Below are 23577 nucleotides of genomic sequence, written 5' to 3'. Positions count from 1 at the left end.
CCCTGGTTTATTATTTTCATAAACTTATCCTCCGAAGTTGTCTTGCTCCTTTACTTGCTTACTTTGTAAGGTCTGTCTGCCTCTGCTTGGACGTAAGCTCTGCGAGAGCAGCAACCTTTGTCAGCCTTGTTCGTGGCTCTAGCCCAGCTGCCGGGAAGGGGGTGCGGCACCCCGTTGTCACCAGGAAATGCTGGGTGGATGAATGAGTCCACGCCCACCCAGAAGAGGGGGCTTCGGGGAAAGTGCACGGACCCCCGCCACGCTGCTTCCCGGCTGTGTGACCGGAGGCAACTTACTAGGAGGCCCTTTTCTCTTTCTAAAGTGTGGGTCATAGCACCTACCTCTAGGGTTGTTGAGAAGGTGCAGGAAGAGAAATAAACATATACACGAAGCCCCTACCCCACAGCCACGCTGTCGGCGGGAGCCGTGACTCTCCCGAGAGGTGGCCTCCGGCTGCCAAGGGCTTCACCGCCTGCCTGGCCGCGTGCCCGAGCCTGCCTCTGGCTTATTTCCTACCGTGTGGCTGCTGAGCATCGCCATCTCTTGGCTTCTGTGAGGCTGGAATCAAGCAAGAGTTTCCAGCTCTTCAGGTCCCACGGTCCCTCTCACCCCATCCCCCTTTCTCCTCTGAGGGTCTCGGTTCACCATGTAGTCACTTCATGCGCGCCCACTGCAGAAGGCCTTTGCTCCATCGCAGACCAAGCTGGTAGACTCTGGGAGGCCCCGTGGCACTGATGCATCTTTGCAGTTTCCCTCTGGCCTTGGGAGGCAGCCACCCCAGAGGGCCTGGTGGAGCGAGAGGCTGCCTCTGGGACAAGTTCTATATCAGGGAGTTTGGGGGGACAGAGGGCAGGGGAGCAAAGGGACTGGAAGCAATCGTGGCCAACTTGGAAGTTTTGAACAAAGCTGGCTTCAGTCCTCTAAGAAAGAGATCATTCATTCATTCACTCACTCACTCACTCATTTGCTTGTTCAGACTTTAGTAGGTAGTAACTTGGAGCAAGGCCCCGTGCCAACAATTTGGAGATGAACAGAATGAATCTTGGTCCTTGTTGTCCGGAATTCACATTGACTAGGTCAGAGAGACGTAAATGGTTTGTCACAATACAGTGCAAGGACCCTCTTAAGAGAGGGACAAGCGAGGTGTGGGAAGCTAGGGGAGGGCCTGACTGATCCTGCCTGGTGAGTTGAGCAAACGCTAAAAGGGCTGGTGGCCTCAATCACGCTCCAGCTCTTCTACTTCTGCTCATCGCTCTCTGTGTGTGTTTCTCTGCCCCTTTCTCTCCCCTTTTCTGTACTTGAAAACACTGAAGAACTTCAGCCCCCCTCTTCCCTGATGCCCACTCCAAAGGCTCTGCCCGGGGTTTCCCAAATCCCTCAGGTACTTAGGGAGTGGGATCATGAAACCCTGAGTCTTCTCCGCATCTGGCTTTTAGTCTTGTCCCCATCCCGGTCCCCTGCCCTGGAGTGTCACATTCCTCTATTAACCACTAGGCTCGGGCCCAGGGTTAAAAATAAAAAAGTCCCAGAGTTAAAATAGCACCGTCAAATCACCAAGACCAATATTAAAATACCTTTACTTGTGTTTCCCACACGCCATGGAGGGGACACGAGGGCTGTGCAACCCACGATCAGGCCTGTCCCCTTTTTGTGGTGGGGGAGGGACGCAGGCGAGGGGCCAAGCAGATCCCGTGGGCCAGCAGGGGAGGGAGAAGCCGTGGACTCTCTGAGTGAGCTGCTTTTTATCCCATCACAGGCTTAAAACAAATGCAGTGTCCAGCGGTTGGGGGTTTGGGGAGAGGGCAATAAGGGAGGTGGGGGATGGCTCTCGGGAACCAGAACTGACCCCCTGTCCCTGCAGAGTGCCCACGTGAATTGTTACCGCCTCCACTGCCCACCTGTCCACTGCCCCCAGCCTGTGACTGAGCCGCAGCAGTGCTGTCCCAGGTGTGTGGGTAAGTAGCCCCGCTCTCCCCCCTTCTCCTGCCCCCCTAGCACCCCGCCAACCTTTGCCTCACGCCCAGCGCGGGCCCCTGGGATGAGAGGTGTTGAGATACAGAGATGATCATGGGAAGAGACATCTGGGCCAGCCAGGAGGGCTGGGTTGGAGGCAGACTTCTCGTTCTGAAGAAGGTGCACGTGGCCAGAGGAGAAAATGTAAAAAGTGCTGAAGGACAGGGCTTGCCTGACCTGGTAACTTGGGCTCCACTCTCTCTCTGGCTGGCCTGGGTCAGAGCGAGTGGACATGCAGGGAGACCACCCGGAGGCTCCCAGCCTGGGCTGGGAATGACTGGAGGAGCTGGGGTAGACGGGCTCTGAGCTGCTACCAGGGCGGCGATTCCAGGCCTCCGTGTCCCGAAGCTGAGTGTCGATGAGTGCGTGATTTTAACACTCAAAGAGCCCCTGCTATCAGAATTCTAGAAAGTAGAGGGAAGAGAGAGGAGGTGGCATAACAAGTGGCCAGGGAGGGGCAGCAGGGGAGAGGCAGACTTTAGAAGTGGGGACAGACGCAGAGAGGAGAAATGATGTCTAGATGCATCAAGAGGGTGATGGAAAGGGGGCTCCGGATATGTGCCCCGTTCTGGGCTTGGGAACCTGGACTCCCCGGGTACGCTGGGCACCTGTGTGGAAGACGTGGGTGAAGGGGATACCCGGGGCAGCAAGGGCTCCGAGCCTCATCCTGTCCACGGAGGAGGCGTCACCTCTTCCGTGCCTGAGGCCGACTCCAACCTCCCTCACTACTCCCTGCTGGCGTTGGGACCCCCTCGCTGTGCCTCTGCCCGGGCATCTTCTTCCCTGAATGCCCTTCAGCCCCTTTCTTTGCCTGCTGGGCCCCACTTGCTCTTGAGGACACGGCTCAGCTGTCAGCCCCCTCAGGCCTTCGCTGCCCCCTGCCTCCGTGGCTGAGTTAGGGGCTCCCCTTCTGGGTTGCCACAACTTCTGTGCTTCTGTCTGCCTTAGTCCTTGCCATACTGCAGTGTCATTGCTGTGACTTGCTTCTCTACCCCGTTAGATTGTGAGTTTCTTCATAACAGGGGCTGAGCCACCCCATTCCCAGTCACCCCATTCCCAAAGCCTAACATGCATGGTGCCTGGTACAGAGAAGGTGCTTTCAGGTGAATGCATGAATGAATGAATGAATGGATGGATGAATGAACAGGTTTTCTCAGAGCTGGAGGCTCCTCCCTCTACCCTGCAGGATGAGGACTGGCTGGCAGGTGATTGGGAGGGGGCTCTGGTGGCCAGTGGATGACAGACACTGACACCAAGCGCAGGGACACTAGGCTGTAATGCACAAGGGCAGGGGCTCTGCCTGGCTCACTGCCGTGTGCCCAGCACCCCGTATAGTGTGTAGCCCCAGGAGGGCTCCCCGAGCCTCAGCTAATGAGCAGCTTGGACCCCATCTGGCAGCGGAGCTGCAGCTTCCTTCCTGCCCTGGTCAGGGCCGGCTCAGACACAGAAGATTGAAAGGCCAGGGCGGGGGCCGTGGGAGGGAGTGGCGTGGTCAGATGCAGGTGTCAGCAGCACCTTGTGGATTGTTATGGGGCATGGCTGGGAAGGCTGAGGCCAGAGCTTGGTTTAAACGCCAGGATGGGATAAAACGCAAAAGTCTTTGGAGGCGTGGCCTGATTAAATCCAGCAAATCTCTTAGGTCTGTGTGAAACTTCCTTTTCTTCTTCCTCCTGCCCCTTCCCATCTGCAGAGCCTCACACCCCCTCTGGGCTCCGGGCACCCCCAAAGTCCTGCCAGTACAACGGGACCACGTACCAACATGGAGAGATCTTCAGTGCCCACGAGCTGTTCCCCTCTCGCCTGCCCAACCAGTGTGTCCTCTGCAGCTGTACGGTAAGCGCTCCGCTCGCTCCCCAGCCGAGGCAGCGGGCTGCGCCTGCCGAGCGCCGGAGTGCGGCGGGGGCTGTGGGGGCACGTCGTTCTCCTTAGTGGAGGGTAACGTGAGAATGAGTGGGCTCGGGGGGGGGGGGGGGGGGGGGGAGGGAAGTCCGGCAGCTGGGGTTTGCAGTGTCCTGCCCTAGCTGGGCTGGGTGGGCCTCCTCGGACCAGGTTCCAGCCCTGGTCCCCTCATATTGACATGACACTGGTTCCCCCACTGGACGCTACACTCCCAATTCATTTCCATTTCTTCATTTGCTCCCAGGCCTGGATCTGGCACACAGAGAATATCTGTAATGATTGTTGAATGAATGAGAGAGTGAGTGAATGACAGAGTAATGACCGGTTATCAGCCCTGGGGGCCAGAGACAGGCGCCGATGTGTGTGCAGCCGAGGGGCTTTCATCTGAGGCTGCTTAAGCGGCCCCTCCCGTGGCCAGCCAGGCAGGGTCTGATCCATAAGCTCTTCGCCCTCCTCTTCAGAGGCCTCTAGGCCTGGTCCTGCTCCAGGTCTACAGGTGGCGACTTTCAGCTTGTCGTTCCTACCCCCTGGCTTAGTGCCTCATCTGTGCTTGGGCAGAAGGAACGGCTGCTCTTCCCTGTCCTTACCACCACAATTCTCTGGGTCTCGGTTCCTCTGAGGGCATTAGGGCGTCTGGCCAGGTGGTCGCTCTTGCCCTCTATGAAGAACTGTTTGCTTTAGCAGCGATTCGAGGGTAAGAGGTCTAGACTGGGTGTCAGAGACCCAGGTCTGCGTTCCAGCTCTGCCATGATTCCCGTGTGACCGAGCAAGTCGCTTCTCCTCTTGGGGGCCCATCTCCCCATCTTTGCAGTGAGAAGGACCCTCCAACTTGAGGTTCTGAATCTTAAGGTATCAGTGATTCAGAGCAAATCACTTACACATAAGGAGGAGTGACTACTTGTAAATCAACCTCGCGGGTGATTAATTTTGCAGGGCCTGAGCCTCTTGCAGTGGTCTAGGATGCTGTACCTACCAGGTTCATGGAGATCCTTGGGTTTACATGTAGCATCCCAACGACCCGAGGAGAATGACATCGTAATGCCTATTTTTCAGATGGGTAAACCGAGGTTCAGAGAGGTTAAGGGACTTACTTAAGGTTACACAGCCAGTAAGTGGCAGAACCCAGAATTCAGACCCAGGGCTTTGTGACCCCATATTCTTTCCTCTGCCTCTTGCTGATTCCTGGGCTGGTGAAAGAGACAGAAGGCTGGTGGCCGGGTGGTGGGAGCCTTCTTATGATTCCTTTGTCCCTTCTCCCTGGATACTTGGGTCTTGCCTTCTTCTTTCTTGTCATCCTTGTTTATATGGGACTGGCTTGACTCCTGAGCTCGTCTAAGAGATACCTGACTTCTCAGGCTTATTGGGAAAAGAATAGGAAAAGAGCTTAAGGTAATACTGCTTCCTCTCAAGGACACTGGGCCTCATACCTCTAAAAGGCTCTCATAACCATTGCCTTCACCGGATCCCCCCAACCCAGCTGGGCCCATTTCACAGAGGAGGGCACTGAGGCTGAGCAGGAACCCACTAAAGGTCTTCTGACCTCCTTACTCCTCCAAGGTCCTCTCCTGCAGGCTGCCTCGGGGCCTTGGCGTAGGAGCAAGATGAGCCCCAGATTCCCGCCAGCCCTTCCCTCCCCTCCGCTGGGTAGGGGAGCAGCCCAAACGCCCGTCTCTGGTCCCTTCCGCCCTGATGGTGTCTCTGACTTCAGAAGGTTCAGGCCCCTCTCCAGGATCCCATCCTCTCTAGGATGGGAGAACTCCACCTCCCCAGGTTGTGGGGAAAACCTAGGGAGAGACTGTGGAAATGCTTCGGAGGCTGAAGGGTGAACTTACCCTCAGGGCATGGAGTGGGGGTGGGGGGAGGGCACGGGCCCCTCTGCGTGGGCTGGGCCTGGTCCGGAGGGCTGCTGCTCCCCGCCTCCTCCCCCTCAAGGCCACTTGCCCCTGGGAAGAGCGCTCTGCTAGCCCCCAAGGCTGGCCGTGGGAGCTCCCACTCCAGCCCCGCTTTGCTCTGTCTCTCAGGAAGGCCAGATCTACTGCGGCCTCATGACCTGCCCGGAACCCGGCTGCCCCGCACCGCTCCCGCTGCCTGACTCCTGCTGCCAGGCCTGCAAAGGTGAGCCTGTCCCTAGATCCAGCAGGGTCCAGCCAGGCATGAACTATTCCAGCTAGGAGGGCCGCCCCGGGCACCCCTCCTGGGGTGACAGCTCCTTCCTTGAAGGTGAGGTCTTACCTTAGGCTCCCCAGAAATAGAGCTTGGGCAAAGGCCGATGGGCATTTATTTCCTATTGCAATCCCAGGGAGCAAGGATGAGAGAAAGGGGCAGTGAAGCAGGGAAGGAGAGGCAACTCTAGAACAGAGTATAGAGCGGGTCTCTGCCTGATACCAAGTGTGACGGATTGCCCTAAGCAGGCTGGGGGTGGTGGAGGAAGCAGTAAGGATTTGTCCACCAGCCACCAATTCCCACCCGTCTAAGGCTCACCCCAAGGGCATCAATTCTCTCCCCTATCATGCATGCCTGTGTGGAGATGGGATAAGAAGTGGGGGGTGGCAGACGGGGACGTGAGGCACAGGCACTTGGAGAGGAGCTGTCGTGTGAGCCAGAGGGAAGTAGCTGGAGCCTGTGCAGAGCGGGACGCTGCAGCAGTGGACAGTGTCCCTGAAATCAGATGAGGTCAAGGGGACCAGCAAGTGGCCGAGACCTCGTCTCCTGCTCCTGTCTTCCTCCTGGCAGAGCTGGCCACCGGGGCGCAGAGCGCATCTGTCAGCAGAATCCAGGTGGAATCTCTGTATGAAACAGAGACCAATGGACTGGCTAGTGAAGGGCAAATTGCGCGTGAGAGAATGGAGTATCCCTGTGGGCTGGGGGCAGTGGAGGAAAGCTTCCTGGCGGAGTGGGGGAAGCGGGGCACCCCAGTAAAGTGCTTCCCCAGGTGTTCGTATTATGGAAGGGCACTGGACTGGGGGTGAGGTGACCCCAATTTCAGTCCTGGTTCTTTCAGCTAATGCCTGCAAATTGCCTCCCCTCGCTGGGCCTACTCAGGCCATGTGTAGAATGAGAGTTTGGTCTGGGTGATTTCTATCGGGCCGTCTTAATTCCAGGGTTCTGGGTCTTTGCACCAGGAACACTTGGCGGAAGCTAAACTGTGTAGAGGGGCTAGGGAGAAAGAATCCCATCGAGGGCTGTAGGAAGCTGCAGGGCTCCCCAGGAGAGTGGGGGGTAGAGAAGTCCTGGGGTGTTAAAGTTGGAGGGGCAGAGGGGCTGGAGGGCAGGGCCCTGGGAGTGCATAGTGCAAACCAAGGCCTGTGATTTCAGGTGTGGCTGGGTAGAGGGGCCGCCCCAAGGACTAGAGCTAAGCCTCCTGCAGGGAGGGATTCTGGGCCCTTGGGCCATCAATGACAGGCACTGAGGGGTATGGCCCAGTGTCCCAGAGAGGGGACTTTTAAGTAAGATCTGAGCAAGATGTTCTAGCCCAGCCAGGCAGTTCAGACCCAGTGGTGAGCAGGAGGTCAGTTGGGGGGAAACTGAGGCAGCAGCTCCGTGGTAGGGACTTAACAAGGTGAGGAGAGGCTGTAATGAGAAGTGGGAATTAGTTCCCACTGGGGCCAGAGGACCTGCCGGTGAGCTGGGGCTGCAGAAGTGGTTCCAGGTGCTGGAGAGGCAGAGCCTCTAGGTGGAGGTCTGCAGGGCTGACCTGACTGCCCTTTGGGTTTCTAGATGGGTCAAGTGAGAAAACAGATGAAGAGGACACCATGCAGTCACACCGGGAGGTGGTGAGTGCATGGCTTCGCTGACGGGGGTGGAGGGGAGGTGAGGGCGGCAGTACCCAAGGCCTAAGTCTCTGGACTCTAGAGCAGGCAATACCAGCTACTGGCCTCCTCCCTCATTTGTGTCCTGAGTCAGCTACCTTAGCCCTCACCATGTTCTAGTGCCCTGCCTGGCCCAGCCCCGGGCCATGGTTAATGGGCCTGGGAGAAAACCGGTTACCCACACAGGGCAGGAGCAGGCTGCAGACTTCCCAGTTTCCCTCCTGGGATGCTCTCTGAGACTCTTCCACCCAGAGCCTGTGTCAGTCCTTAGCTCGGGCCGTCTCCGATCTAGGTGTAGAGTTAAGATGGGCAGTGGTGGCCTGACTGCCAAGCTCTCCAGGCTTGAGAGGGTAAGTCAGCGTGGGCTCCCACGTGGACGCGAGACCCCACTGTCACCTGTGTCGCGTCTACAATGCGAACAACCTGGCCTGCTCTTTCCGCCTGAGTCACTGGCCCCCGGGAGACTGGAGGCTGGGTCCCCCTTCTCAGAGGTCCCCAAGGTTCTGAGCTCTCCCTTCTTCTCTGCCAGGGCACCCTCCCTCCCCAGGCTGGGCCTTCCCTGCTGGGGGCTTGGCTGCAGGACCTGAGCCATCCCACTCCCTTCACCTCCCCACTTCTTCCTGGAGAGGCAGGATGCTAAGTGAAACCCACCCTGGGGCAGTTCCAGGCTGTGCACTGACCTCAGCCTGGGCGCGGAGCCCTTTGATTCCTTCCTTCCTGCCTCTATTCCCCTTGCCAAGCATTTACCGGGCACCTCCTATGTGCCTGGGCCTGTGCTGGGGCCTGAGACCCGGGCTCCGCTCCAGGGAGCCACCGTGGGTGCAGTGTCCTGTCCGTCAGGGGCTTGACTCCGAGACCATGCAGGGCAGGGATGGGAGGTAGAAGGAGCATGAGCGACTCGGGGTCAGCAAGCAGGCCCTGCCCCCTGTCCCCAGCCCTCCTGCTCCCCTCCCATGGCCTGGCACTGTCCAATCCCCAAACTGCGAGCTGTGACGCCCCTGCCTGCCTTAAGCTGCCCTCACCACACACACTTTGCTGTCACTGCCAGTCCTCCTAGCTCCTGGCTTGGAGGGGCGGGGCCTTGGGGTCTTGGATTCCAAGGGCTCGGGAAAGGGGGCCTACGCTCTGGAGAAGGGACCCGCCCTACCCGTGGGACTCCAGGGCCTGATGGGGTCCGTCTCCTTGTTCCATCACCTAAATCTTCCCAGAGAACTTCCTGACGGCCATCCCCACTCCCTTCTCCTCTTCTGTTCCTTACAGAGTAAGTTCTCCAGGTCCAGATCAGTTCTGTCTCCCAGCACCTTCCCTGCATCTCCCACCCCCCACCCCAAGGCTCTGAAGGCCTGAGAGGCCCTTGGTGGAGGCTGGATTTCCAAATCACCAGCTGCTGAGACTTTCCAGAGCTCGGCTGCCGATGCCCTCTTCCGGGGGAAGGCGCGCTGTGCCTCTGTCTTGCCGCCAGCAGCCCCGTGGCTCAGTGACCTTCATCCTTCCTGCCATTCGCAGATGCAACCCCAGGACCCGTGTTCAGGTGACGGCGGGCGAGAGAGGGGCCTGGGCACCCCCGCCCCCACTGTGCTCAGCTCCCCCTTGGGCTTCATCACTCGCCACTTCCGGCCAAAAGGGGCTGGCAGCACCACCGTCAAGATAGTCCTGAAGGAGAAACACAAGAAAGGTGGGCACTGGAACCCCCTCCAGCCTATAGGGGGGACAGGGGGGCCCTGCCTGCTCCCCACTTCCCCATTCGGCCGCCCCCTTGCCCCGCCTTGGCCAGCTTGTGGACTGCGACACCATCGAAATGGGAAGATCCTTAAGGGACAGGTTTAAGCCCCCATTTGGCAGATGAGGACACCGAGGTTCCGAGGGTCGCGTTGGAGGCAGCGCGTGGTCTGGAACCCAAGCTTTGTGCACTACTTTTTTGAGCCTCTGCCATGGGTTGCTGGGAAATGGGGATGACAGACAGAGAGATGAAGAATGGCCCCTGCCCTCGAGGGACTCAGAGATGAGTCAGAACGACAGACATGTAAATAAATTACCATAATGTAAGGGAGTGCTGGGGAAAAGTTCCCACAAAGCAAGAAGGGATCCGAGGCAGGCTGTGGAGCGGGGAAGGAGGCCCGTGGCAGCAGAAGGGGAGGAGAGGAGCTTCCTGCAGGGGCCGTGGAGGCTCTCGAGTCCAGCCCTGCTTGGTACTGATGGGACACTGAGGCCGGGAGATGGAGAGGGGCCTGCCAGGCCTTGCACAGCCCGGTGGTGACAGAAGGGGACCTGGCTTCCCCTCACTGCCAGGCCTATACTGTGCTTGCTCCACTGGAGGTGTCCCGTGAAGGGGGTGGGGACGGCTCTTTCTCTTCAGCAAACTCTTGCTGGCAAGGGGATGTCAGTGACGGGGGGTGGGCGTCATACTGCCTCCACTCTTCAGGCAGCGTGGCTGGGCCTCACTCGTGGAGTGGGGGGTCCCTGAGCCCCCACCCCACCCATTGCTGGACCAAAGGCCCTGGCTCAGGTCCCAGGCACTGACCCTCCTTCCTTCCCACTCCTCTTGGCCCAGCCTGTGTGCACGGCGGGAAGACGTACTCCCACGGGGAGGTGTGGCACCCCGCCTTCCGCGCCTTCGGACCCCTGCCCTGCATCCTGTGCACCTGTCAGGATGGCCGCCAGGACTGCCAGCGCGTGACCTGCCCCACCGAGTACCCCTGCCGTCACCCTGAGAAAGTGGCTGGGAAGTGCTGCAAGATCTGCCCAGGTAGAAGGGGGCGCCGGGGGCAGGGAGGGCGCTGGCCAGAATGAGTCCTGGGTCTCCTCCCAGGACCGCAGCCGCTCAGGTCATCTCAGGCATGGAAGGGCTCCAACTCAGAGCCATGGAAGGCAAGGTTTTTAGAAGTACAGGATGTTCGCACGGGAGAGAAAGTACCACACACACACACACACAAATAGTAAGATTTATGGGACCATCAAATGTTTTCGTAATAGATTCAGAGGCTCTTAGACATGTATGCAGAATCAAATAATATTCCAAACTCCATGAAGTCATAAAACCCTAGAATAGCAGGACTTTGAGGAATAACAGCCAATATTTATTGAACACTCGCAGCATAACGGCTAGGTATTTTGCATGCACGAATTCCTTTAATAAGTCTCACCAAAATGGACAGGACAGTTATCTTTATCTCCATTTTACAGAAAAATGAGAAGATGCATTCCCTGTCAAGGTCTTACAGCTGTAAGTGACAGTGATGAGGTCACTCCAGAGCTTAGGCTATAGACCACTATCACCTTCCTATCAAGATCAACCCTCACCTACATATGGGAAAACAGAGATCCAGAGACGATCTGCAAAGTCGTACTGGAGCTGGAGCTAGAACTCACCTCCAGACTTGCCCGCTGGGTTCTTTCAATAATGCCGTGTGACCTTATGATCGACAAGTCTGTAGAGGAGCCCACCAGAGTATCTCATTAAGAATAGGAGCCTGTGATTTTTTAAGTATATCATTCATTCATACATGAACATACATAAACAGTAAAAGTTGTGAACTTACAAAGCAAACATGCACATCATCATACAGGGTTCCATACATCACCCCACCACCAACGCCTCGCATGATTGTGAAACATTTGTTACAAACTATGAAAGAGCATCATCAAAATATTACTACTCACTACAGCCCATTTCGTACATTCGGTGTATTTGTCTCTCACCCGCCTGTTTATTAGCCCCTGTGTTAGTATTATACATTTGTTATACTTCATGAGAGAATGTTCTCACATTTGTCTTGTTAGCCACGGTCCATCTTCCACCACTGGCTTCCCTGTGTTATACACCCTCATATTTTGTATAATCCATTCAACGGTTACGCTCAGTGACTATCATTTACATCACAGAGTTGCGCTGTCATCATCTCAGGCAATTTTAGAACGTTTTCATTACTCTAAAAGGAAAAATCCCCTACTCTCTTATACCCCCCTATTGTTGTCTTTTAGAATTGATATATCTTCTTTTCCATTATTGCAGAAATATTACAGTATTACTGTTAACTATCGTCCATAAGTGACATTAGTTATAATTGCCCCGTGTATCACCGTATTTTTAACCCTTCGTTAAAGAAGAACATTCTTGTATTTGTACTGTTGACCACGATCATCATCCACCACCAAACCCACTGTAACACCTTCCCTAGATTATCCTCTAGGTTCCTTCCAATTGACATTGACGGAGGACCCTGTGCTTTCCAACAGCACCTGTTGGGAGGGTCCGGCCCCTCCTCTCAAGTCTGAGAGGAAGGCAGGTGGGAAAATGCAAGAGCTGAGGCCAGAGCCTGAGCAGATCTGGTTAGGGGGTTAGGGCAAAACTGAAAGGAAGGGAAAGGGGAAGAAAAAGGAAAGGAAAGAAAAGGAAAGGGGAAAGGAAAGGGGAAAGGAAAGGGGAAAGGAAAGGGGAAAGGAAAGGAAAAGAAGAAACCTACACCGAGCACCTACTATGTGCCACGTGTTGTACTGTGATTTCACATATTTGATTTAAGCCTTACCACTGAGTTATTTCACAAATGAGATAAATGAGTGACTAAATTTATCCTAAGTCTCCATCTCGCTCGGGATTTAAATGTCAGGAAATGCAAATTCGAGCTAGCTTGCTTACTCAACTTGCTGCTGGGAGCTTGGGCAATTTGCTTTACCTCTCTGAGCCTCACACACGGTGTTGATGGAAATACTTTATGAATTGCAAATGGAGTTCAAACAAAAGGGATAATTCTTATTCGTCAGAGTAGTCTGCTATTGGAGAGGGTGCTGGGGGTCATGTGACAGGCATGGGGCTGTTCAGCGAGAAGCGGGGGTCCACCTTGCCCTCTCTCTGACACCGGCTGAGGCTCACTGCTGGGCTCCCTCATAAACACACCTGGTCGTGGGCCCCGCCCCTTGAAGATGTTGGCAGTGTAGCCTTCCCGCTCTCAGCCAGGCATCTGGGGGACTTCACAGCCAGCATAAGTCTAGAAGGGGCTGTGGGGACCTAGCCTTCAGTCCCGGAGGGATGATGGGGGATGATGGTACTTGGACAGTCCTGGGGAGTGCCCTGGGCTTGCCAGCACATCGAGGCTTCGCAGCTGACTCCAATTTGGCTCCAGAACTGTTCGGCCCATCCCCAAAGCCATCGCCACCGCTGCCGCGCCCACCGTCACATCCACCGCTCTCCTCCTGCCATCACCTTCTCAGCCCTCCCCAAACCTTGCGTTCAGTGTGTGATCATTGAGAGCCTATGCTGAGTGGGGTAACTGACAAGGGATTTTTAGGACTTGGTCCCCTTTACCTTGGGGGTCTTTTTAATAAATAAAACACACCCAAGTGAAACAATTCCAAAGCAACTCAAGGCAGCCTGGGATTATGGGCTTGAGTGAGCGGCGGCTAGTTAAGTAAGAAGCGTTTAAGAAACCATGGCTGGACTTGAAAGCTTGAATTTAAAACAAACAAGAACAAATTATGGGTGGGGGCCGTCAGGGTGGGCTGAGCTGTTCCGGGGGGGCTGCCCTGAGGAGGTAGGAGGAAAGCTGGGTCCTGAAGGGTGAGAAATTTCCCGATATGCTAACTGATAGGAGGTGGCGGGGGAGATGCTGCTCTGCTCTCAGTGCCCTCCTTCTCTTCCCGGGGGCTCTGGTACTTTCCCAAGGACCGTAGAGCCACTGAGGGGCTGTCAGACTAGTGGCCCACTTCCTGGACCCGCCAGGGGCAGGGAGATAGAGCGGTCACCAGCTCCTTGTCTCTCCCAGACGACAAGGCAGAGCCCGGCCACAGTGAGATCAGTGCCACCAGGTGTCCGAAGGCGCCCGGCCGGGTCCTCGTCCACACGTCGGTGTCCCCAAGCCCAGACACGCTGCACCGCTTTGCCCTTGAGCGTGAGGCCTCTGACCAGGTGGAGATCTACCTCTGGAAGCTGGTAAAAGGTGAGCATTGGCCCGCTCCCAGCTGGGGGTGCCTCTGGCCTGTCCCCGTCCCCAGCCCCTGCAGGGTCCTTAGGGACATCGTGTTGATCAGGTGCCCCTGCCTCTGGCCGCCCTTCCAGGTTTTAGAGTCTCTGATCCCAGCTGTAGGACAGGGGGGCTGAGTCTGTGGTTCTCCCACAGTTCTGATCAGCTCATTCATTCTGAGATGCCAAGGCCTCAACCTGCTCCCTCTCCTGGAAGGATGGGGTTGTTGCACCTTGAGAGGAGCCAAGAAGAGGGTAGAGCTACCCTGGTAAATAAATAGACCTCTCCTGGTAGACTTGCAGCGTGCTGTGAGGTTAGCCAGCTGGGGAGGCGTTTCCAAGCAGGAGAGCCCTCGCAGGGCCCCCCAGGCAGGAGAGACCGGTTTCATTCAGCCTCCTCTACGTGGTGGATTCCATTGCCCTGAAGAAAATTGACACGATGATATATTTTTCGATCCGTGAGAAACTCACCTTATTCAACAGGCTGCTCCCATCGCCAACTGAAGGTTGAATTTGGAAGGAAATTGCTGAGAGTTCGGTTTTATGGCTGTTTTTGAAAAACATAAATCCCCTGGGTAGAGTAAAACATTAAGCCATGATCCAGAGAGAAACCTTTAGGGTAACTTAGCTCTTAGTTCCTTTCCCCTACTGGTGGGTTTGGTTGGGGTCTGGGGTGGAGGGGATGTGGGTGGAAGAGGGAATAATGATAAGAATGATGATAATGATAATAGGAGCTCGTGTGGGTAGCAGTTTAGAGTTTACCAAGTGCTTTCACATTCATTATCTTATTTGATCCTCCATGATCCTGAGAGAGAGGTATTATTATCCCCATTTTACAGATGAGGAAACTGAGGCTCAGAGAGGTGAAGTACCTGGCCCAAGGCCACACAGCCAGTAAGTGGAGCAGCGGGAGCTAGAGCCCATGTCTTGTGACGTCAGATGCGGCTCTTTCCCTGCTCTACTCTGCCCCCTGTCGTAGGAGGAATCGACGAAGAAAGCGGAGCTGTTCTGCCTGGAGAAGAGGAGACTCAGGGGGACAGGACCGCTGGCTCCATGAGTCTGAAGGGCTGCCCTGGGTAGAGGGAGCAGCCGTGTTCTGAGCGACCTCGAGGGTCAGAACAACACACAGGGGCTTTGGAAGTAGATGGACCTGGGTTGGAATCCCCACTCAGCCATCTCTTAGCTGTGTGGCCTTGGGCAATCATTTGACCTCTCTGGGCCTCAGTTTTCTCTCCAGTTAATTGGGGAGGAGGGCTCTTGGATGGTTAAATGAAATAACATAGTTACAGCCCCTGACCTATAGTGGCACTAAAAACGTCAGCATCCTTCTCGTCCCACCCCACCAGCTGCAGAGAGATACATTTCAGCTCAGTGAGAAGAAGAACTTTCTCCTACTTAGAGCTTTCCTAGAGTGGACGGGGAGGGAGCGAGGAGTGAGCAGCTTCAGGGAGAGGGTTCACGCTAAGGTTGGTGGGGACTGAGTCGTGGCTGAGGAGTTAAATTCAGTAACCCCTACAGTTTTTGGGCTTTGAGATTCCACTGGCCCCTGGGCAGGCTGCAGTGTTTTCTCTGGGCTTGGGACTGCCACCAGGGGCTGGGACCACAGAGTGTAATGGGCCTCGTGGCTTAGAGACCTCGTGCAGCAGGAGCGCCCTAGGCGCTGAGCCGGGCAGGGAAGGCTGCGTGGGGGTGGGCCTGGGGCTGGACAGGATTTAGAGGTGCAGAGGAGGGCAAGGCCCGCAGCCTCAGAGCCTGCCCTCTTGCTGCCCGCACTCTGCGTGGTGCGGGCCAGGCCCTTTGTGCTTCGTTTGATCCACGTTAGAAGCCTGAGGGCTATGTGTTAATATCCCCATTTTGCAGAGAAGAAAACTGAATCTGAGACCTAAGACGACTCACACAGTTTAATCAATAAAGCAGAGAGTCACAGCCAGGCCTGACGGTCCCCAGTGCCACCTCCACAGAGCGCCCTTACGCAGACGGGCCATACCTCAAGGCCGATCTCACAGCTGCGGGGCCCAGCAGAAAAGGAACAAGGAAGGGGGCGCCTCGCCTTCACTCTGCCAGGCCCCATCACCCCGCAATGGCCAGGCCCTCCCCGCCTCCTGGCCCCCACCCCCATCCGCCTCCCGTCACCCGGGTCTGGGCCTCGGGGGAGCAGCTCGCTCCGTGAAGCAGCAGGACGTGGGGGCTGGGAGAGAAAGGGGAGAACCGGGCTGGAGAAGAGAGCAGGTGCGTGCTGAAACCCGTGCTAGGCGGGGCCGGCCCCAGGACCAGACCCTGAGCAGAGACTTGGCTTAGGGTTCAGGGTCTTTCAGATTCTGGAGTTTTAGAGCAGGAGGTTGTTGCAGGAGCCTCAGTTCTAGGCCCAGCCTAGGAAAGCAGTCTCCCTGCTGCCTCCCTGATGTTACCAGCACCCGACTGCAGGGACCCCCGTTCCCCTCCTAACGCTGTGCGTGGCTCAGTCTTAGAGGGTCCGTCACACTGAGCTGAGCCTGACGGGGGCTCCCCCTCTATCCCTGCCCTGAGCTGCGGGTCCACAGAGCCCAGCTGCTCTCAGACCTGAGCCAGCCCCTCAAAGGCTGAACGGCGCAGCCATGGCCCTCCATTTAGCTTTTAAATCCAGGCCAAAGAGCCCCGTCCTGTCAGTTATGCTGCAGAGGCTGAAGTGTGGGCACCCCCCATGCCCCTGTCACCTCCCCTCCAGTTTGTCCCTCGCCTGGAAGGGTGTGCAGTGGCACGGCTGGTGCAGAACGGCCTTTCCCCATCTCTTGCTTGTTGCCAACTTCAGCATCTGAGGAAAACTGACTCTCAAGTGTGCTCCCCCCTTGCCTTTGGAGCAAGTCTTCTTCACATCCTGGTCCTTGGCACCCGGGCTGGGGGTCCCGAGGGCAGGGCCAGACATTCCCTGATTACTGGAACTCAGCGCCAGGGTCAGGACTTTCTGTGCTCTCCTTGGCGAGATCCTGCCCTGATTCCCATAAGCAGGGCCAGTTCTGGGTTTTCTGGAGGGTGGTTCTGGCCTGCAGAGGCCTCGGTGTTTGCATCTGTTCTTTCTGGCCACAGACCCTGGTGGTAACAGCTGGCACAGCCAGCGGCCAGCTCCCCGGGGAGGCAGACATCAGGCATCCCTTATTCCCCACCGGCCAGGAGTTCCCAGTCTGGCAGGGAAGGCCGGGACAGACACGACGATAGCATTTTAGAAGCGGGTACAGTCCCAGACAGAGGAGGATTTTAGCTGCCTGGGGGGGTGGGTGAGCTAGGGCTGGAGGATGGGCAGGAGCTCACCTGGCGGATGGGGGCAATGCTAGAGAGTGTTCCGGCAGGGGGACTGGCACGTACAAAGGCTTGGCCCCTCAGCGCACACCGGGTAGTTGGTTAGGGCAGGAGCACAGGCAGGGCCACTTGGGAGCTTGGGGTGACCCAGGCCTTGCACTGAAAGGGGTACAACTCCGACGCTTGTCAGTTCCTTACAGTCTGAATAAGGACACCTATCAATTGTTGTCTTAAGTTCTATGCCCAAGAAGAGCACGATGAGGCCACCCCGGCCGGCTGTGCTGCCTGCCTCCCTCCCTCTCTCCCTCTCTCCCTCTCTTTCACATTGTACATGGGTTGGGGGTTGAGAGCAGAGCTGTGATGGCGACAGGCAGGGTAGGGGGCCAGGGAGCATGGAGGCCCCCGAGTCGGGGCTGGGCACACGGCAGGGTGATGGCAGGGTAGCACGTGAGCTTCAAATGCCGGCAGGTGGGATTACGGCCTAGAGGGAGGAGATAGAGGGAGGAGAGCGTGAAAACGCGGGGGGCTGGCGTAGTGGCCCAGGTGTGACGCACAGGGCCGGATGGGGAGGCTGGCAGTGGGAGTGGGAGAAGGGATCTAATCAGAGTAGGGAGGGATCTAAGCCACAGGATTGGTGTCTGATCGGAGACGGGGAGGGACGGCGGGGGTCCTAGTGGGCCCCGGGACTGAGGCACCCTTTGTCACTGAGCGCGCGCGGTCCTGGCCTCCCTGCTCATCCCTGGTCTTTGCCCTCAGGAATCTTCCACTTGATTCAGATCAAGAAAGTCAGGAAGCAAGACTTCCAGAAAGAGGCACAGAACTTCCGGCTGCTCACCGGCACCCACGAAGGTGGGCCCTGCGCTGGGGAAGGGGCCCTGGGGAAGGGCGGGGGTGGAGGGCGGGCCTCCCTGGGAGGTCCCCGGAGGAGGGCTTATTTTGGTGGCTGGGGGGAGGGGCCGCCAGCCACGCACGTCAGTTCCCGACACAGGAATCCAGTGGGCGTCTGGGCCAGAGATTTCCCAACTTGGGAGCAGGAAAGGGGAAGCAGGGCTGGCTAGATTTGGTCTTAGGGGGTGAGGGGAGACCGGACTGTGGAAGGGGAGACCAGAGCCCCCCAAACCGTGGTGCTGCTTAAGCCCCCTGTCCTGGGACATCTCCCATCAGCTGGTGGGGTTGAACTGCAGAAAGCCCCCTAACCACTCCCGCTCTGACACCTTGGTTCGCCCTCCAGGACACGCAGGGAAATGGACCCCGGTGGGGCAGGGGAGGCAGGGAGGTGCGTCACCAACAGGTGCCAGGATCCAGCCCGGCCGGTCCACTGGCTGGAGACAGGGCCAGGCGCCGCGCCCCGTGACGGCAGGAACCGCCTCCTTCTCCCGTGCGGTCTCCACGCCGTGGCCCTCTCTGTTCTTCCTCGCCCTCAGCTTTCCCAGCTCATCCTACCCCAGGCACGCTGGCTCTGTTGTAAACACACACACACACACCCCTCTTCTGCCTTCCTCCATGCAGGTCACTGGAACGTCTTCCTAGCCCAGACCCCGGAGCTGAAGGTCACGGCCAGTCCAGACAAAGAGACCAAGACCTTATAACAGAGACCTGAACAGTCGCATATAAGAGCTCTATCATCTTTGTTTTATATATTAATAAATAAGAAGTTGCATTACCCCTCGACCCCGCCTGCTGTGTTTATATCCGGGCTCCTGTGCTTTCTCACAGTGACGCCGCAAGGCAGGCCTGGTGATCTTTCCCACCCCGCTTTACAGCGGGGGGAAGCAGATCCAGAAGGGAAAGAGATGGCCCCAGGGCTCCCGGCGCGTCCTTGCCAGAGCCAGGGCTAGTGTCCCCAGCCTCTGCGCCCAGGGCCTTGTCCACCTCCGAGCCCTTGTCCCCTGCTCTGCATTGCCTCCGTCTCCAGGCCCCCAAGTATGGCACCTCCTCCTGTAACGGACAGCCCCTTCCCATGGCTCTTTGGCTCTGAGCCTAGGAAGGGAGGGTGACTAGCCAGGGGAGGGATGTGAACGGAGCCTCAGCGCCTTCCCAGTATTCGACCGAGCCTCACCATTGTCAGCCACACTTGATAGGGAGGAAGAAGAGCAGTGCGGGGCGGTAATCTGCCTGAAGCGACCTGGAAGGCAGTTGTCTTGCTCCAGGCTAGCGCTCCATCCCCTTTCCAGGCTGTGACCAACCGATGTTCTCAGCCCCAAAGAGCCTTACCTCAGTGGCTTGCCGGGACTCGGCCGTCGGATTTCCAGCCCCAGCCCCGGGTCTGGGAAGAAGGCCCACCAGCCTAACAATGACAGTGAAGGTCAACATCAATAATTGATCCTCCCCACATCTATGAGTCCTTGCAATTTCAAAGATGCTTTAACGCCCATGGTTTCCCTTAATTCTCACCATAGCAACAGTGGGTAGGAATTATCCACATTTCAGAGAGGAAAAAACGGAGGCTCAGGATCAGCAAATGTCTCCCCAAAGCCTCGTGGGGATGAGTGAAGCTGGGACGAGGACCTGGGGGTGCTGACTCCCAGGCCGGTGCTCCCTGCCAGTCCAGCTGCCGCCATCGCCCACCTCCACGGCTGCCCCCTCCCTGTGCTGATTGGAAGCCCCAGAGAGACAAGCGAGGGTGGCCTGTTGGCTGGAGTGCTGCCACCCACAGCCCCTTAGAGGGCCGTGGCTGTTGATCCTGTAGCCTTGGCCTTGTACCCGGGGTTTCTGAGGTCTGGGAAGTCTGCTGAGCAGCCTACCTAATGCCACCTCACTGAGCAGGGACAGGTGTGCCACCATCCCCAAACTCTCCCCACCAACTCCCCGGGGCCTGGTTTGAGAGTCTGGGGTTTGAGAAACTGATGGACCCTCCTGTCTTCTCCTGAGTGGGAAGCCATCTACCTCCTCTCCTTATACCTCGACCCATCCCTCACAGAGAAAACTCTCTGCTTCAGCCTTGCCTGCTCTCCATTCGGGTTAATTGGAGAAAGGGGCTCGATGGGTGGGTTCTGAGCAGGCTTTGAAAGGGCAGGAATCTGAAAGCTCCGTCATTCACATGGGGAATTTTGGGTTTCCTTCCATCTAACTCAGATGCCTTCACAGGGGAGCCTTTCCTGACACCCACCCATGTCACCCCCCACCCAGGCCCCTCTGCCAGAGGCAGGGCTCTGGAATGCGTCAGCTCCAGGGTCTCATGACAGGAATGGACTGCTCTGGGTGCTTTTCCTGACGTTGCAGGCTGAGTTGCCTTCTGGCTTCTCCGATGGGTTTTTCTGAAGCCTTTAATTTTCATCTTCTGCTTTGTCCGCCGTGAGAGGCATGTGCAGCACATCAGCGCCTCCTCATCTTGGTCCAGACCTTTCTGAGTGGTTTGCCTTGTGGATTCCAAAGCAGATCTACCACGATTTTGTGCTTCTTTAATTTATTACCTGTCTCCTTCCATGTATTCATTCACAAAATGTTTTCTGAGCTACACTAGGATAGGCCTTATGCTAGACCCCTGAAGTACTGGAAGAAACTGACAGTGCCCTCCCCACCCCAACCTTGGGGAACCCAATGTTCTGAAGAGGAGACAGAGGCGTCACATACCACAATGAGTGCTAAGCCATGATAGCAGGCACCATGGGGGTACAGCGCCCCCATCCAGGCTGAGGACACCTAAGCTGGCTCTAAAGGACAAGCAGGAGTTAGAACAAAAAAGGATGGAGGGAGAGAGAGGCGGGTGATGATACAGGAAGAGGAAACTGCCTGGAAGATGGAAAATAGCATATTCCAGAGAGAATCACAAAGAGCTCACTGTTTCTGGATAATACATTTTAAGGCAAAGAACGAAGACAGATGAGGCTGAATACCCAGCTGAGGAGCTTTGGCTTCATCCCGAGGGCAGCAGGGAGCAGAACGTTCTGCCTGTGGGGTGAAGGCTGTTGTGGGAATGCAGGGGAGGAATGACAATGGCCTGGGTAGGAGCAAGGCAGTGGGGATGGAAGAGGGAAGAGCTCATGATGGACTGGACAGAGGGTTCAGGGAGAGGCGTCTAGTGTGTACCTATGTCTAGCTGAGTTGGCTGGGTAGACCGTGGAGCACCCCAGAGAAGTTTCAGCTGAGAACTTGTTGAGTCTGAAGCCCTGGTGAGACAGCCAAGGGGAGATATCCATAGTCCTTTGAGTATATTATGAATCTGGAGAGTTTAGGCTAGAGATGGGAATTTGGGAGCTGCTGGCATGTAGGTGGTAGCTAAAGTCAGGAGACGGGAAGACATTAGCCTGGGAAAGAATGTAGAGTGAAAATAGAAGGGAGACTAGGGTAGAACCCTGGAGCAAAGGAACAAGCATAGAGGCAAGAGAAAAGGAGAGGAGGGGGCTGAGCAGTCCAATAAGATGAGGCCTGAAAAGGCTGCTTCATGGGTTCAAGGAGATTTCTGGTGACAAAGGCAATGAGCAATGTCAGGAGAGCTGAGGGGCAGAAGCCAGGTTGATGCGGGCTGAGGCAGTGTCTGGGAAGTGAGGAAACAGAAGATGGACACAAGTTTCACCTCGTGAACTGCAAAAACAGTCTGTGGTTTGTTTTTGGTTTTGTTTTTTGTTTTGTTTTGTTTTTGAGGTGCTGGGGCCAGGGATTGAACCTGGGACCTTGTATGTAGGAGGCCAGCACTCAACCAGAGCCACATTGGCTCCTCTGAGTTGGTTGCTTCATTTCTTTGCTTGCTGTTTTTTTGTTTTGTTTTGTTTTGAGGAGGCACCAGGTACCAAACCCAAGACCTCCCATGTGAGAAACAGGCACTCAACTGCTTGAGCCACATCTGCTCCCTGTTGTTTAGTTTTGAAAAGGAGAATAGAGAGGCCAGGCAGCGGCTGGCTGTGGACGTGGCATGAAAGAAGGGAGTCTGGGGGACAGGAGAGCCTTAAGTAGGTTCCCGTGGGGAGAAGAAGCCACAGGAAGGGGAAAAGAAGAAGAAACAGGAGTGAGGATGGAGGAGAGCAAGGTTTGGGGACAAGTCAAAATCTGCCACTAACTTGCTGTGTAGCCCTGGCTGGTGTCCCCATGGGTATAATCGGAAAGAGAGAAGAGGTGGTCTAAGGGCTGCCCAGCTCCCTGAGTCTCCAGCACGGCATCTCCCACCCCAGGTGGGGGCCAGGCTGGGCAGAGCCCGGGCTCTGCATGAGGTAGTGACATCCGCTTTCACAGTGTGCCTGGACATTACTCTACAAAGCACATTCAAATCCATTGTCTCACCTGCTCCTTAGGACAGAGTGAGGTGGGAATTATTAGCCACAGTATACAGCTGAGAGAACTAAGGCTCAGGGAAAGGACACAGCCTAACCAAGACCACCACTATTAAGTGGAGGAGCTGGGTTCCATCGAGGTCTAGGAGTCTGTGCCCTGTTGGATCTCAGATCATCAGAGCAGGCCAGGCCCTGGGCTGGAGCAGGTGCAGCTGACCTGGCTCAGAGCCTCTACTCCACTCCACCTTCCAGGGAGCTTGCTGGCCCCAAAACTTGATCATCCTATTTATAATGCCAGACATGGCCTCCAGGTTTCCTGGGGAGGCTTCCTCCTCCAGCAACTGTGAAGCCACCTCCTCCTGTTCCCCCATGAGCCCTGAACTCTGGGAAATGGCAGTATTTCTGAGAAGAGGACATGGCCTGTGGTTTGGGGTGGGTCTGGCAGTAAGAGAAGGCCTGGGGCCCCACTGGGCATGATGGCCTCTCTCCCTAAGGCTGGCTCAGCCACCCTCCCTCCCTTCACCCTGGTCCCTGGAAGACGTCTTCTGACTGCCTTCTCCTCCACCAGGTTCAGTTCGTGGAAGAAGAGCAGGAACCACTGTGGAATGTTGGCTGAGGTTGGGAGAGGGGTGGATAGGTGTGAGGGTTTTGTGTGTAGGGAGTTACCTCAGATCTTAATTAGAACCTGGATCTCTGAACCCCAGCTCAGAACTGTTTTAATGACTACATGACATCTGATCCCTGACCCCCACCCCCAGCCCCAGTTCTACCTTGAATCCACCCCCAGCACAAACCAGAGCTCACATAACTTGTCTAAAGGCAAAAGCAGGAAGCAGATTTGCTCAACTGATAGAGTGTCTGCCTACCACATGGGAGGTCCAGGGTTCAAACCCAGGGCCTTCTGATCCATGTGGTAAGCTGGCCCATGTGCAGTGCTGATGTGCGCAAGGAGTGCCCTGCCATGCAGGGGTGTCCCCCACATAGGGGAGCCCCATGCTCAAGGAGTGCTCCCTGCAAGGAGAGCCGCCCCGCACAAAAAATGCACAGCCCGCCCAGGAGTGGCGCCACACACACGGAGAGCTGATGCAGCAAGATGATGCAACAAAAAGAGACACAGATTCCCGGTGCCACTGACAAGAATCTAAGCCGACACAGAAAAACACTCAGCGAATAAACACAGCGAGCAGACAACTGGGTAGGGGGAGGGAGGGGAGAGAAATAAATAAAAAACAAGTCTTTAAATAGAAAATAATAAAATAAAGTAAAAAACAACCAAGAGTTGGGGCTGGTTGGAACCTGCAAGTTCTGATTTCAAAGCTGGGGACTCTCCTTGCTCAATTACATCTTGGCTGAGGATGAGGAGATCAGCATCTCCTCTCCTACCCTTTCCCCTTCCCAATAAATCTTGCCCACCAACCAA

At 56.3% G+C, this 23577-nt stretch overlaps 1 protein-coding gene across 2 annotated transcripts in view; it reads left to right on the top strand.

The window, feature by feature from the left end:
* The window catches only part of CHRDL2 (chordin like 2), a 32242-nt gene extending 13629 nt beyond the window's left edge, over window positions 1-18613 (top strand). Inside the window, exons 3-12 of one of the 2 annotated variants that reach the window (XM_004482655.5) lie at window positions 1862-1955; window positions 3704-3846; window positions 5934-6027; window positions 7630-7685; window positions 9228-9396; window positions 10273-10467; window positions 13481-13654; window positions 14517-14571; window positions 17707-17799; window positions 18460-18613. In XM_004482655.5, the coding sequence (XP_004482712.2) occupies window positions 1862-1955; window positions 3704-3846; window positions 5934-6027; window positions 7630-7685; window positions 9228-9396; window positions 10273-10467; window positions 13481-13654; window positions 14517-14571; window positions 17707-17799; window positions 18460-18550 (1164 nt within the window). In that variant the 3' untranslated portion in view covers window positions 18551-18613. The remainder of the gene's footprint in view (window positions 1-1861; window positions 1956-3703; window positions 3847-5933; window positions 6028-7629; window positions 7686-9227; window positions 9397-10272; window positions 10468-13480; window positions 13655-14516; window positions 14572-17706; window positions 17800-18459) is intronic. The other variant, XM_004482656.5, reaches the window with a different exon arrangement.
* The last annotated feature ends 4964 nt before the right edge of the window (window positions 18614-23577 follow it).

This window comes from Dasypus novemcinctus, chromosome 10 (assembly GCF_030445035.2).
Source record: "Dasypus novemcinctus isolate mDasNov1 chromosome 10, mDasNov1.1.hap2, whole genome shotgun sequence".
Taxonomy (NCBI): domain Eukaryota; kingdom Metazoa; phylum Chordata; class Mammalia; order Cingulata; family Dasypodidae; genus Dasypus; species Dasypus novemcinctus.
The sequence above is the reverse complement of the archived record's forward strand: the minus strand, read 5'-3'. Positions and strand labels throughout refer to the sequence as shown.